General features: G+C 42.3%; 1 protein-coding gene across 1 annotated transcript in view; it reads left to right on the forward strand.

The window, feature by feature from the left end:
- Positions 1-420: 420 nt before the first annotated feature.
- The window catches only part of LOC148348960 (short transient receptor potential channel 4-like), a 56,193-nt gene continuing 40,070 nt past the window's right edge, over positions 421-16,543 (forward strand). The window contains exons 1-3 of the mRNA XM_088320533.1: positions 421-565; positions 6,450-6,681; positions 7,947-8,165. Of these exons, the coding sequence (XP_088176659.1) occupies positions 6,523-6,681; positions 7,947-8,165 (378 nt within the window). The 5' untranslated portion in view covers positions 421-565; positions 6,450-6,522. The remainder of the gene's footprint in view (positions 566-6,449; positions 6,682-7,946; positions 8,166-16,543) is intronic.

Consider the following 16,543-nt stretch of genomic DNA (forward strand, 5'->3'; position numbering starts at 1 on the left):
GCCGCCCCAAATGTATAAAATCCTTCAACTTCGAAACAGAGAGGTCAAACATTTACATTTCCTTCACAATGTCTACGAATTGAAAAAAGTTAAATGCACGTTTTTACACTTCGACATACAACACGGAGGAGCCGGGAATCGAACCTGCGACCTCATGAACCCCGGTGAGCAATAATCTTATAAAAGGAGGGGAAAAAAAGGAAGTAACCAACCGATTTAGCATTTAAACCGCGCGCACATGATGCTTCTTTGGATTTTCTCCAACAGGTGGCTGCAGGGGCGCATGCAGACGCACTTTGAAGGGGTTGCGGAGAGGACTGCGTCTCTCCTTTTTACACCCCCCCCCCCCCTTGCCTCCTCCCCCCAGGTCCCTCCTCCAGGCTCTCCGGAATCCCAAAGTCGGCAGAGAGCGAGTCGTGATCCAGCACTTGGGTCCTCTCGTCGGCGGCATGACGACCACGAAGACGGCCAAGAGGAGGAGGCGCGTGCGTCTGAGGGATGTTGCGTTCACGGACTGGTTATGAAAATCAGCCACCGTATTACCGAAGTTCCCTGCAGCGACAAGGTAAGCGCTTCTTCATTTCTCTCCTCCGTTTTCGATTATGTAGGATTCCTGATGCCATTGTCACCGAAATGCGCACTAGCGAACTCGTGAGGCGCACAGCGTAACTTTGCCGAGTGGCGATTTGATGACTTGCGGGTTTTTCTCCACCACTGCAGCTTGAGTGCGATTAGGCAGGAAGCCGCTGATTTTGTGTCCGACTCCTCCTTTACCGCCAAAGGGCTGCGGGATGAAAACGATGCAGAGACTGCGGTAATATGCAGCTTCGTTGCACATGTCGTTGTTTGTTTATGGCGCATGCGTGTGCCAGGAGCGATCGGTTTGGCAGAACACACGGAGCGTTTTTTTTTAACGTGATTTAGGATCATTCAACACTGCCGGACTGAACCATTTCACATACCTGTCGCGCTCCAGGGCTCCATGCCCTTACAAACTGTCGTATTTTCCCTTACAAAATACAAAATCATCTTACACCATATTTTTATTAATTATGTAGTTTAACATGTTATATTCTACATGTGTTTTGTTCTATCCAGGGTTGGGTAGGGTTACTTAACTGGATTACTTTCAATTACTTTTGGATTACTCCAATACCGAATATGCTAATAAAAGACAAAAGAAACTAATTATTAATAAAATTACTAAATTTTGTGCAGGCTTGGAATACATGGAACGGCCAAAATGATGTTTGGATTTATTTTCATTTTGTTTCTGTCTCATTTTATTTTCGTTTTGCCGGAGATCGAAGAGATCAAAGCCAGGAGAGAAAGCTTACCACGTGTTGTGAGTCATCATTTTATTCATATTTAGTTTATTTTGTCTTTTATGAGCATATTTGGTATTGGAGTCATCCAAAAGTCATTGAAAGTAATCAAGTAAAAGTAACCCTACCCAACCCTGGTTATTATTATCGTGTCCCAGGACAATAGTGCTGATCCGATCCAAGTACTCGCTTAGCGTCAATAATATACTCTACGCATGAAATTCATTCATTCTCGATCAAGCTGGTATCTCGAATTTCTCTCATTTTGAAGACATCTTTCCCATGAGAAATAACTAAAAAAGGATTCATCTCTTCCTGGCCTCCACAATTAGACACCAAAATCAAATGACAAGAACAATTTGGGCAACATAGTCATTTAAACTTTAGAAAAAATAGAATTGGTTCCGGGAATTCACTTTTAAATATTTTGGAATGACGGCCTGCCTGATGCTGTCATGATTGCTGATTCGGGGAACCTGCGAATGCCCCGTTGACGCCAAGAGCCTTGGTCGCTGATTGGTTCCCTGACTCTTTTTAAACCCCCGGCTTCCAAGAGGAAGCCGTCAGACCGTCCTGCGAACCTATGCTTATGTTAGGCAAGCTCCGTACCTTCCGACAATCTCCTGCTCTATTTTCTCCTGCCTGATACTTGTTGCCGACCTGTTTCTGGACCCGTTTCTGCCCTGCTCTTTGTCCCGGCCTGTTTTGTCCTGTTTCCTGCCTGATACCTGTTGCTGACCATGACCTGTTTTTCCCTGTTTCCTGCCTGATACTTGTTTCCAACCTTTTTTCTGGACTCTATTACCGCCCTTGCTCCCCTGTCCCGGTTACCGACCAGCTTTCCTGCCACCAACGAACTTCTGCCCCACAAGACGTGGGTTCTGTCCTGTTTTCCTGTGATATCTGCAGTTCGGTATTCATCTCATCTCATCTCATCAGCTGCACCGCTTATCCTCAGTAGGGTCGCGGGGGTGCTGGAGCCCATCCCAGCAATCATCGGGCAGTGGGCAGGGGACACCGTGAACTGGTTGCCAGCCAATCACAGGGCAGACAAGGACAGACAACTCAATCGCTCAGTCACACCTAGGGACAATTTGGACCGGCCAATTAACCTGAAATGCATGTCTTTGGAATGTGGGAGGAAACCGGAGTGCCCGGAGGAAACCCACGCAAGCACGGGGAGAACATACAAACTCCGCACAGGAAGTCCGGTAGCTGGATTTTAACCCACAAGGAGGTTCCCAAGACCTGAGAACTGTGCCGCACATGCGCTAACCACTGCGCCGCCATGCTGCCCAACGTAGTTTTAACATATTGTGACAACAAAATTGGGCATGACACTCCAGTTTCACACTTTCACAGTGAGGTAAAAAAAGCCAAGAAAATAAAGGAACAGAGAAGATAAGGTTATAAAACAAGGAGGATAAGGCTGTAGTTATAATTTACACAATATTTACACAAGAAATGTCGGCATGTAGGATGTTACATACAGTTTGGTATCGTAAGGGTTTGTGCAATTATCCATTTGGTGTACAATATAACATGTTAAACTACCGTATTTTCGGCACTATAAGGCGCACCGGGTTATAGGGCGCACCCCGAAAAAATAGTTTTTGGTCCTATTTTTGACATACATAGGACGCACCGGATTATAAGGCGCTACAATGGGAACGTCGACAAAACAGTCAGATGATTCAGTCCAACTGATTACCCCTTAACATTCCCAAAGCTTGCAAAGACGCAAATACATGTCGAGAACACGTGCGGATGCGGTGTCCGTACGATGTCACTCAAACGCATCGTTCCAAATATCATTCGGAAGGTTAGAGTCTTGGGATTCACGAAATGCCAACCATTCCTTAGTTTCTATTTTCTTTTTCGCTCGCAACTTTACTGTGCATATGACGATAAACACTTGGAATTGAGTTTAATTTAAAAATAGACACTCCATTCCATCCATGATCTGCACCGCTTATCACAGAAACATCGAGTTCAGTCTGAAACAAGATACAGAGATAATATATATAGCCGGAGTAGCTCACCGAAGTCATTGTGTTCATAATAATGTGCAGCCGTGGTCCTCTTATATCCGTGAGTGTAGTAAATCCAGGAGAATAAAATATTTACAAATACAAAATAGTAAAAAAAAATGCTTTCTGTATGAAGTCAGCCACGTGCAATACGCATTCATCTTTTTCGGCCAATTGCAGGCTTTGTTTCGCCGTTTAAGCCAATGCCAGCCTGTAAATGATAAAAAGGATCCGCCCCTTGACCTCCGAATAACTTTAGCCAATAGTGATCGATTCAACTGATGATTGACACGTCTTTTTTGGCCAATTGCAGGCTTTGTTTCGCCCCTCTAGCCTATGCGAGCCTGTAAATGATAAAATGGATCCGCCCCCTTTACCTCCGAATAACTTTAGCCAATAGTGATCGATTCAACTGATGATTGACACATTGGTTAGCCAATGAAACGCTGGTAAATAAATCCCAGCACACACCGCGGACTACTTGGCGTTCGAGGGAAAATCTATTTGGCGGCTGTTAGTTGCAAGACTTTGCGACTTAATATTGATCCATATATAAGGCGCACTGTATTATAAGGCGCATGGTCAGCTTTTGAAAAAAATTAAGGCTTTTAGGTGCGCCTTATAGTGCGGGAAATACGGTACATAAATAAACACGTTTGAAAAAAATGGTGTAAGATGATTTTGTATTTTTTAAGGGAAAATCCGACATTTTGTAAGGAGCCCTGGAGCGCGACAGGTATGCACTCTGGACAAGGTATATGGTACGCTAGTTCACCCGGTCACCCAGGTTGAAAAACACTGGATCATGAGTGAAGAGAGACACCCTTTCCTGTTCACATTGTGGACACCGCTTTGATATCGCGGATTAGATTTGGTTTCAATCTACATGCCCAAATAATCCACGCACATAGATCGATTGTATTTTACACTGAAAGAGAAGTTGAAAAACCGGAGGCCCTTTTATTGCCTTTTATGGAGAGCGCAACGCACCGGCTTGTTTTGTTGACTTGCTTGATTACTCGACTTTATTGGCCACTTTTATCGCCCTCGGAGGCATTTCCTTCTTAGGATACTTTGCCTTCGGGGAGGGCAACCCAAAAGGAAAAAAAAGAAAAAAAGAAAAAGGCGAGAGGTGCCGTCGCCAGGAAACCAAAATGGCTGTCAATCAATTAGCAAGCTAACGGTGTTTACGTCTGCTCAATGTCGGACCGGCCTGTCAATCAGAACCGGCCCGGCGGGCTGCACAAGCTAAAGCTAATATCGTTACTGGCGCGGCTAATTGGAATTAGCTCGGTGTTGCAATCAGAGTTGGGTAGGGTTACTTGAACTGGATTACTTTCAATGACTTTTGGATGACTCCAATAGCAAATATGCTCATAAAAGACAAAAGAAGCTAAATATGAATCAAATGATGACTCACAACACGTGGTAAGCTTTCTCTCCTGGCTTTGATCTCTTTGATCTCCGGCAAAACTAACATAAAATCAGGGTTGGGTGGGATTACTTTAAATGGATTACTTTCAATGACTTTTGGATGACTCCAATAGAAAATATGCTAATAAAAGACAAAAGAAACTAAATAGGAATCAAATGATGACTCACAACACGTAGTAAGCTTTCTCTCCTGGCTTTGATCTCTTGGATCTCCGGCAAAACTAACATAAAATCAGGGTTGGGTGGGATTACTTTAAATGGATTACTTTCAATGACTTTTGGATGACTCCAATAGCAAATATGCTAATAAAAGACAAAAGAAACTAAATATGAATGAAATGATGACTCACAACACGTGGTAAGCTTTCTCTCCTGGCTTTGATCTCTTTGATCTCCGGCAAAACCAGGGTTGGGTAGGGTTACTTGAACTGGATTACTTTCAATGACTTTTGGATGACTCCATTACCAAATATGCTGATAAAAGACAAAAGAAACTAAATATGAATCAAATGATGACTCCCAACACGTGGTAAGCTTTCTCTCCTGGCTTTGATCTCTTTGATCTCCGGCAAAACTAACATCAAATGCGACAGAAACAAAATGAAAAGAAATCCAAACATCTTGCCAACATCATTTTTGCCGTTACTCCCCAAGCCTGCACAAAATGTAGTCATTTGATTCCTATTTAGTTTCTTTTGTCTTTTATTAGCATATTTGGTATTGGCGTAATCCAAGAGTAATTGAAAGTAATCCAATCAAAGTAACCCTACCCAACCCTAACCCTTGAGTTAGTTTATATTTACGAAAAACACAGCACAAAGATTCTAGGCACTAAAAAATGTTTCGTTTTGATCCAATAACTCTCACAAGCCAGAGACGGGGACAGGACCCAATAGCGATCGTTTTTACTCAGTTTTATTGAAATAGAGAAGATTGCTTGCTTCCACGATCCGATGATCGACGGACACGGGCAGCAGATGGCAGAAACGCCGTGTCGAGCGGGGATAGTCGTGGGTGGCAGGAAAGCGGGTCGGTAGCCGGGACAGGGGAGCAAAAGCGGTAATCGAGTCCAGAAAAAAGGTCGGCTACAGGTATCAGGCAAGAAAAAGGGTAAAACAGGTCAATGTCCAGGACAGGGGAGCAGGGAAGAAACAGGTCCAGAAACAGGACGGCAACAAGTATCAGGCAGGAAACAGGGCAAAACAGGTCGTGGTTGGCCACGCTCGGTGTTGTTTTGAGTGTTCCAGACATCGCGCCGCTCTTCTCCGAGATGGTGGAGCCCACGTTGGGCTTCCTTGGCGCACCCATGGGAGGAGTCGGCACGCCATTGTGCGGGGGGAAGATGGCCAATAAGAAGAGCGAGCTAAGGACTTTAGAAGAGGGCTTCCCAGAGACTCCAACGACACTAATTCGGCCGTTTTCGATGGAGTACACTTAGTTAAATTTTTAGGGAAAATAAATCTGCCCCCGTGTGGAAATGTCGGCTTCCTGTTCATCTTTTCCCTCAAGAAACGAGTGTGCATAAATTGTTGGGTGAATGTAGGTTGTGTTTGGTTAATGGAGTCTAATTCGAACAATTTGGTCAACGGTACATTTTGATATTTAAATTCCCAACAACGCCAATACTACGAATCCACAAAGTGTTTTTTTACAACCTTAGGTGACGTTTTCCAGGCCGCCGACATCTGCTAGCATCCGCTAAAGGGTGCTAGCTCGGGGCAGGGCGTCGGGCCATGTCCCAGCTCTACTATCGGCGTTCAGACAGCTCTTCGTACCGGGACCGCATCCCTCTGAGGATCGTGAGGGCCGAGTCGGAGCTGTCGGCGTTGGAGAAGGCCTACTTGGGAGCTGTGGAGAAGGGCGACTATGCCAGCGTCAAGCAAGCCCTCCAGGTGAGACATTTAGATGAATTTGAGACTTCTCAAGCTCTTTAGCGCAATAGATGTTAAGGTTTTTCCTTTCCGTTTCGCTCTCTCTCTCCCTTTCTTGTCCACTCTCTTTTTCCTCCCATCTCCTTTCTTTCTGTTTAATCTGCGAGTTCATTTTTTTTCTACTGTGGAGCTAAAATGAGTTCAAAAGAGCGAAGAGGGAGAGGTGTGATTGGAGGGTAATCGAGAAAAGTGACACTAGGTGTGGGGTGAAAATGAGATCTAGAATATCAGCGTGCAAATAAGGTAAGGGCAAGCGAGAGGTTGAGAGAGAAGAAACCAAACCCGAGTGCAGAACAATATTCCCTCTAAGCTGCGTGTGTGAGTTTTTAGAGTTTTTCAAGAACCGGCTTCTTTGGCTCGGCTCACTAAAAGGAACCGGCTCTTTCGGGTCCTAAACGTCCCTTCAGGTTGTTTTTGCTTCTTTCATCCCTACACGACCAAATATTATGTAAAATTATGCACAAAATGACTTAAAGGAAGGGGGGAAATAGAACGAAAAAAGAAAAAAATACCAAAATGAAAAAGTAGTGAAAAGCTGAGAAAAAAAAGGAAGAGAAAAAAGAAGGAAAAAATCAGGAAAAAAGCCAGAAAAAAAGAAAAGAAAGACACAAAAGAAAAAAAGTAAATAGAGAACAAAAAGAAAACAGTAACAGCTTGGAAAAAATAAACACAATGGGATTTTTTTAAAAGGGATTAAAAAAAATAGAAAAAAACAGGTAAAAAGAAGAAAATGTTTGTGTTGCATTCAAATAATTTCCAATGATACCGAGTCAATCTTGTTGCCAACATTGTACTTTCCCAAAAAAAATGTAATTAAATACAGTTGTGTATCGTCCAAAAGACTCAATAAGCCCCCAAAAATGTTAGTATTATGCGACCAGGAAAAATAAAAAAAAATGAAAATCTTGTGAAAGAATTGTAAAAACAAATGACGTTTGTAGCCAATCGTACATGAATCAATTCATTCAAAAGTGAAAAATAATTTTGCATTGCCGGAAACTCAGCAAAATGTAACTTGATGTCAAATTTTGGACATGTTTGATAATGACTCAGTTGCCACACTTGGGATTGCCGTTGCTCACTGTTGTTTCAAGCGTAGCTCACCGACTTTGTGTGAACGCTCAGACCCCTGGAAAATTCCCGGGAACATTGGTGCCGAATGGCGACACGGTTAGCACGCTTGATACGGTCCTTCTCGTAAGTCACCTGGTCTTCTTCCTCGGCAGGAGGCGGAGATCTACTTCAAGATCAACATCAATTGCATCGACCCTCTGGGCCGCACGGCCTTGCTCATCGCCATCGAAAACGAGAACCTGGAGATCATCGAGCTGCTCCTGAGTTTCAGCGTCTACGTGGGAGACGCCCTGTTGCACGCCATCCGCAAGGAGGTAGTGGGCGCCGTCGAGCTGCTGCTCAACCACAAGAAACCCAGCGGCGGCATGCAGGTGAGTGCCGGCTATCGGAGAAAGCCTTTATAAACTGGGTATAATACGGTTGTGAAAAGCAACGTCTGTCCGAGGCACAGTTTGCATGTTCTCCCTGTGCTTGCGTGGGTTTGTCATGATTGCTGATTCAGGGCACCTGTGACTGCCCAATTGGCGCCAACAGCCCTGAGCGCTGATTGGTTCATAGACTCTATTTAAACCCCCGGAAGCCGTCAGACTGTTTGCGAACCTATGCTCCCAGTTAGGCAAGCTCCATACCTTCCGACATTTTCCTGCCCTGTTTTCTCCTGCCTGATACCTGTTGCCGACCTGTTTCTGGACCCGTTCCTGCCCTGCTCTTCCGTCCCGACCATCGACCTGCTTTGCCCTGTTTTCTGTCTGATACCTGTTGCCGACCTCTTTTCTGAACTAGATACCGCCTTTGCTCTCCCGTCCCGGCTCGTGACCAGTATCCCTGCCGCCTACGATTATCCTCGCTCGACGCGGAAGTACCACTTCCCCTGCCTGCCACCTGCTACCCGTGTCCATTGATCATCGGATCGTGGAAGCAAACACGGCTCTCTCTCTCTTTATCAATATAACTGAGAAAAAAAGAAACAAAAGGAAGAGAGAAAAAAAGAAGGAAAAATTTAGAAAAAAGCCAGGAAGAAAAAAATAAAGAAATGTAGGAAAAAAGTAAATAGAGAACAAAAAGAAAAAAGGAACAGCTCGGAAAAAATAAACACAATGAGATTTTTTTTTAAAGGAATTTAAAAAAAAGTAGAAAAAAACAGAAAAAAGAAGAAAAAGTTTGTGTTGCATTCAAATCATTTCCAATGATATCAAGTGAATCTTGTTGCCAACATTGTGCTTCCACTAAAAATGTAATTGAATACAGTTGTGTATTGTGCAACTGACTAAATTATCCCCCAAAAATGATAATGACAAAAGATATCAGAAAAAAAATAAAATAAAACGACGTTTGTAGGCCGTAAAACCTTTTTTAATAGTACATAAGTCAATTCATTCAAAAGAGAAAAATAATTTTGCATTGCCGGAAACTCAGCAAAATGTCAAGTTTTGGACATGTTTGATAATGAATTATCTTGCCACACTTGGGATTATGGTTGCTCGCTGTTGTTTCAAGCGTTGCTCACCGACTTTGTGTCAACGCTCAGACCCCTAAGGAAAATTACAGGGAACATTGCCGACGAGTAGCCTGGAATCCAGCTGACAGAAAATCGTCCCTACGACGTCCTGTCACAGGGAAACTTGAAAAATGGGAGCGTCTCCTCAGACAGTGACACATAACGCTTGATCAATAACAAAGCATTTCTCTCAAACAGAAGCCTTGCAACCCTGTCCGCCTTTCATTCTTTCTTTCTTTATTGATTCTCATTTTTTCCGCCACAGTGAATACTTTCTGTTGCTTTAAACCAGGGGTGTCAAACTCACTTGAACTCGGGGGCCACACCATAGAACAAACATTCTGTCGGGGGCCGGACTAGTAGATTAAAGAGAAAGAAAAAGAGAGATCAAGAAATAAGAGAAAGAGAGAGGGAAAAAAAGAGAGGGAGTGACAACGAAAGAGAGAGAGGGAGAGAGCCTGAGAAATAAAAGATAAAAAGTCACGAGAGAGGGGGAAAAGAAAGGGAGAGGAAGGAAGAAATCCAAAGAGAAATAGAAAGACAGAAGGAGAGAAAAGAGAAAGGAAAGCGCGAAGGGTAGGAAGAGAGGAAGAGAGAAGAGAGAAAAGGAAAAAAGAAAGTGAGAGCAAAATAAGTTAAAAAGACACAGAGAAAGAGACAAAGAGTAACAAAGGAAGAGAAAAAGAGAGACAGAGATAGAGAGTGGGAGAAAAGGGGTGGAAAAGGGAGAGAGAGAGAGAGAGAGAGAGAGAGACAGAGAAAGAAATACGAGGCATGTTTCTTTGGCAACATCAAGTTGACATATTTCAACCTGCAGCTTGTTTTTCTCTTGCACTTCTCTGAGTGTTGTCTCTCGTCTATCTATCTATCTCTAGCTGGCTATCTATCTATCTAGCCATTTATCTATCTATCTATCTATCTATCTATCTATCTATCTATCTATCTATCTATCTATCTATCTATCTATCTATCTATCTATCTATCTATCTATCTATCTATCTATCTATCTATCTATCTATCTATCTATCTATCTATCTATCTATCTATCTATCTATCTATCTCTGGTATCTATCTATGGTATCTATCTATTTTGAATCCCTCAGAAGCAGATCAGAACCATTCGGCACTCTGCTTTTCGGAGCATTGCGGTCCTGAACTCGATAAGAAAAGAAAGGGAAGGGACAAAATTGCGCTTTGAGGCTGCCAGGCTTTGTGATCTGCCAGCCGTGACGTTTCCTCTGAAAGGCAAAACACGCCAGCTCGAATAGTTCAATGGCATTGACGGCAGTCAACGTTTGTGTGGGCGCCACCGTCTGTTATTTTCCTCGTCTTTTGCTTTATTAGAGAGATTTCCGGCAAAAGAAAGCCGGCCGAAGAAGCGCCCCCGTCTAACGAACACGCTCACACGCCAATAGGGAGTCTGCCTCCAAACGTTTTGAGGATAATCAAGATGCTAAATGGTAAATGGTCTGCATTTCTATAGCGCTTTTCAAGTTAATGAAGATCTCCCCAAGCACTTTACAATGTGCTTCACACTTACGCATTCACACACACACTCACACACCAATAGGGAGTCTGCCTCCAAACGTTTTGAGGATAATCAAGATGCTAAATGGTAAATGGTCTGCATTTCTATAGCGCTTTTCAAGTCACGGAAGACCTCCCAAAGCGCTTTACAATGTGCTTCACACTGACCCATTCACACACACACTCACACACCGATAGCGGCCGTGCAGCCATGCAAGGCGCCAACCTGCTTATTGGGGGCATTAGGGATTCAGTGTCTTGCCCAATCACACTTCCACATATAACACGGAGGAGCCGGGAATCGAAACGGAGACAGGACCCAGTTGCGTTCGTTTACTCAGTTTTATTGATGAAGAGAGAGAGAGAGCAATGCTTGCTTCCACGATCCTATGATCGACTGATACAAGTAGCAGGTGGCAGGAATGTGGAAGTGGCACTTCCGCGTCGAGCGAGGATAATCGTAGGCGGCAGGGATACTGGTCGCTAGTCGGGACGGGAGAGCAAGGGCGGAATCGAGTTCAGAAAAGAGGTCGGCAACAAGTATCAGGCAGGAAACAGGGCAAAACAGGTCGATAGTCGGCACGGAACAGCAGGGCAGTAACGGGTCCAGAAACAGGTCAGCGACAGGTATCAGGCAGGAGAAAACAGGTCGGGAAAATGTCGGAAAGTATGGAGCTTGCCTAGCTGGGAGCATAGGTTCGCAAACAGTCTGACAGCTTCCTCTTGGAAGCCGGGGGTTTAAAAAGAGTCAGATTCAGATTCAGATATACTTTATTGTCATTCTTGTACACATGTATACAGAACGAAATGTCGATACATCTGACCCGCACAGTTTCTTTCAATATACAGATATAAATATGTAGTATTGAGTTAGAGTAGCAGCACGGCGGCGCAGTGGTTAGCGCTTGTGCGGCACAGTTCATGTCATGGGAACCTGTCGTGGGTTCAAATCCAGCTCCAGACTTCCTGTGCGGAGTTTGTATGTTCTCCCCGTGCACTCCGGTTTCCTCCCACATTCCAAAAACATGCATTTCAGGTGGATTGGCCGGTCCAAATTGTCCCTAGGTGTGAATGAGCGAATGAGTTGTCTGTCCCTGTGTGCCCTGCGATTGGCTGACAACCGGTTCAGGGTGTCCCCTGCCCACTGCCCGGAGATGGCTGGGATGGGCTCCAGCCCCCTCCCGCGACCCTAATGAGGATAAGCGGTACGGCTATTGAGATGAGATGAGATGAGTTGGAGTATTGAAAAACGATATATATATATATTTATATATATATATATATATATATATATATATGGATGTGCAATGGTAGGTAAATAATTATAGCTATGAGTACTGTACAGTAGTGCAAAGAGTGCAAGAGGAGCAGCTGAACAGATGTGCAAAATGGGCAGTCAGGTAAACAAGTCACTTCACAATAACAATAACAATAACAATGGAGTACGGTAGTGCAGAGGAGAACAGGTGTGCAAAAGGAGTGGCTAGGTACAAGAGAACTGCCAGTCGTGCAAGAACAAAAACAAAACAAACAAATGAAACCCAAACCATTTCTCAACCCTGCTTTTCTCACTTCTCCCTCTGCTTATGGCTTTTTTCATTTTTAGGGCGCCGCCGGCTATCATCAATTCTTTCAGGAGGGAAACATTTCACCCATAAATTAGGTCAAGGAGAAAAAAGGAGGAAAATGAAGATGGAGGCTTTTTTTTATCCAATTCTGTGATATTTCAGCTTGGGCGCTAACGTTAGCATAAACCCTTCACTTGAGGTCATCATTTATTCACTAAAACTCAAAGTGCTGTAAGAAAACGGTTATTAAATGATCCTAAAAAGGTCCCAGAGGATTTTGTCTATACCTAAAGGCAGCGTAGGGAGCGTAAATCTAAAAATGAATAAAAAAATAGACCATAAATTAAGCTGGAAAACACACATTAGACCAGGGGTGTCAAACTCATTTGAACTCGGGGGCCACACGATCGAACAAACATTCTGTCGGGGGCCGGACTAGTAGATTCAAGAGAAAGAAAAAGAGAGATAAAGAAATAAGAGAAAGAGGGAGGGAAAAGGAGAGAGGGTGGGACAAAGAAAGAGAGAGAGAGAGGGAGAGGCCGTGAGAAACAAAAGATAAAAAGTTGTGAGAGAGGGGGAAAAGAAAGGGAGAGAAAGAAAAAAATCCAAAGAGAAAAAGAAAGACAGGAGAGAAAAGAGAAAAGAAAGCGCGAAGAGTAGCAAGAGAGAAAGAGAAAAGAGAGAAAAGGTAAAAAAGGAAGTTAGAGCAAAATAAGTTAAAAAAAAACACACAGAGAGAAGGAAACAAAGAGCAACAAAGAAAGAGAAAAAGAGAGACACAAAGAGTGAAAGAGACAGAGACAGAGAGTGGGAGAAAAGGGGTGGAAAATAAAGAGAGAGAGAGAGAGAGAGAGAGAGAGAGAGAGAGAAATAATTACAAGTACAGTCTCTTTGTTGGAGGCACCTGGCTTTGGCATTATCAAGTTGACCTATTTCAACCTGCAGCTTGTTTTTCTCTTGTGCTTCTCTGAGTGTTGTCTCGCGGGCCGGATTCCATCCCTTAGCGGGACTGATCTGGCCCGCGGGCCGCCTGTTTGACACCTGTGCATTAGACACTAAATCAGGGGTGTCAAACTCATTTTAACTCGGGGGCCACACCATAGAACAAACATTCTCTCAGGGGCCAGACTAATGAGGTAGGAAGAATGAAAAGGAAAGAAAGAAAAAAGGAAGAATGAAAAGAAAAGATGGAGGGAAAGAAAGAATGAAAAAAAAATATGGAGAGAAAGAAAGACAGACAGAAACAAAGAAAAAAAGAAACAACGAAAGAAAGAAAAAGAGAAGGAAAGAAAAAAAGACTAGTAGATTGAGGAGAAAGAAAAAGAGAGAAAGAAATAAGAGAAAGAGAGGGAGAGAACAAGAGGGAGAGTGGGACAAAGAAAGGGATGAAAGTGAGAGAGAGAGAGATAAAGGAGAGCGAGAGACAGAGAATGTTAAACAAAAGAGATAAAAAGAGAAATAGTGAAAGAGGAGGAAAGAAAGAGAGGGAAAAATAAATCCAAACAGGAATAGAAAGAGAGAAGGAGAGAAAGAGAGAAGGGGAGAAAGAGGAGGTTGATGCAAGAGAGAGAGAAAAGACAGAGAAAATGAAAAAAAGGGAGATCCAAAGAAGGTAAAAAGACATAGATAGAAAAAGAGAAGAAGAGGAACAAAGAAAGAAAAAGAGACAGAGCGAGTGAAAGAGAGAGGGATTGAAGGTGAGAGAAAAAGGGAGGACGAGAGAGAGAGTGGAAGAGAGAGAGAGAAAGAAAGAAATACAAGTGCAGCGTTTGTGAGAGGCGCCTGGCTTTGGCAAAATCAAGTGGAGATATTTTAACCTGCAGCTCGTTTTTCTCTTGCGCTTCCCTCAGCTTTGTCTCGCGGGCCGGATTCAATCCCTTAGCGGGCCTGATCTGGCCCACGGGCCGGCAGTTTGACACCTGTGCACTAAATGATCTAAAAGCATTTTAATAATCAATAAAGCCAAATTTTATTTTAAACTCTAATGCATTGTATTTATTATATTGTTCTCTAGTTTCTAGTTCTCTTCATTTCGTTCATCATTTCTTCCTCATGCCATGAGGCTCTTGAACTCCACCCAGGAGAATAAAATCCCACATTAAGCCACACCCCCACATTGCATAGTACCCTATTTTTATGACAGTGTGTATTTTATGTAGCACTATTTAAATAGTTTATATCACAGATGTCAAACAGGCGGCCCGCTAAGGGATTAAATCCGGCCGGCAAGACAATACTCAGAGAAGCGCAAGAGAAAAACGAGCTTCAGGTGGAAATATGTCCACTTGATGCTGCCAAAGCCAGGTGCCTCGAACAAAGACACTGTACTTGTATTTCTCTCTCTCTCTCTCTCTCTCTCTCTCTCTCTCTCTCTCTCTCTCTCTCTCTCTCTCTCTCTCTCTCTCTCTCTCTCTCTCTCTCTCTCTCTCTCTCTCTCTCTCTCTCTCTCTCTCTCTCTCTTTTCCACCCCTTTTCTCCCACTCTCTGTCTCTGTCTCTTTCACTCTCTGTGTCTCTCTTTTTCTCTTACTTTGTTGCTCTTTGTCTCCTTCTCTCTCTGTGTCTTTTAACCTCTTTTGCTCTAACTTCTTTTTTTCCTTTTCTCTTTTCTCTTTCTCTCTTCCTACCCTTCACACTTTCTTTTCTCTCCTTCTGTCTTTCTATTTCTCTTTGTATTTCTTTCTTCCTCTCCCTTTCTTTTCCCCCTCTCTCACGACTTTTTATCTTTTGTTTTTCACACTCTCTCCCTCTCTCTTTTTCTTTGTTTGTCCCGCTCTCTCTCCTTTTCTTTCCCTCTTTCTCTTATTTCTTTATCTCTTTTGCTTTCTCTCTAATCGACTAGTCCGGCCCCGACAGAATGTTTGTTCTATCGTGTGGCGCCCAAGTTCAAATGAGTTTCATCTATCTATCTATCTATCTATCTATCTATCTATCTATCTATCTATCTATCTATCTATCTATCTATCTATCTATCTATCTATCTATCTATCTATCTATCTATCTATCTATCTATCTATCTATCTATCTATCTATCTATCTATCTATCCATCTAGACATCTATCTATCTATCTATCTATCTATCTATCTATCTATCTATCTATCTATCTATCTATCTATCTATCTATCTATCTATCTATCTATCTATCTATCTATCTATCTATCTATCTATCTATCTATCTATCTATCCATCTAGACATCTATCTATCTAGACATCTATCTATCTAGACATCTATCTATCTATCTATCTATCTATCTATCTATCTATCTATCTATCTATCTAGACATCTAGACATCTATCTATCTATCTATCTATCTATCTATCTATCTATCTATCTATCTATCTATCTATCTATCTATCTATCTATCTATCTATCTATCTATCTATCTATCTATCTATCTATCTATCTATCTATCTATCTATCTATCTATCTATCTATCTATCTATCTATCTATCTATCTATCCATCTAGACATCTATCTATCCATCTAGACATCTATCTATCTAGACATCTATCTATCTATCTATCTATCTATCTATCTATCTATCTATCTATCTATCTATCTATCTATCTATCTATCTATCTAGACATCTAGACATCTATCTATCTATCTATCTATCTATCTATCTATCTATCTATCTATCTATCTATCTATCTATCTATCTATCTATCTATCTATCTATCTATCTATCTATCTATCTATCTATCTATCTATCTATCTATCTATCTATCTATCTAGACATCTATCTATCTAGACATCTATCTATCTAGACATCTATCTATCTATCTATCTAGACATCTATCTATCTATCTATCTATCTAACATTATTTTGTTGTTGAGTTATTGTTTTTGTTCTGTTTTTATTCTGATGTTCGAATAAAGTTTTCATTCATCCATTCATTCATGTCACCCGATATCGTTTCTAGTTACCTGTAATCGGTAGCGTAATCCGGATACCATGGTATTGCAGTAACACAACTTGATTATTTTGAATGACTTTTGCTTTACTCCAATGCTAAATATGCTCATCAAAGACAATATCAAGGTATTAGGAATAAAACGAAAAAAACTTTGTTCAAGATAAAGGAACAATTTATCGTTTGTCGCCCAACAAAATGGAGCTGAAATTTAAACCACGTAGTGTAGTTAATGAAGCAA

Source organism: Urocampus carinirostris, chromosome 17 (genome assembly GCF_059441175.1).
Source record: "Urocampus carinirostris isolate Australia breed hairy pipefish chromosome 17, RoL_Ucar_1.0, whole genome shotgun sequence".
NCBI classification, from domain to species: Eukaryota; Metazoa; Chordata; class Actinopteri; order Syngnathiformes; family Syngnathidae; genus Urocampus; species Urocampus carinirostris.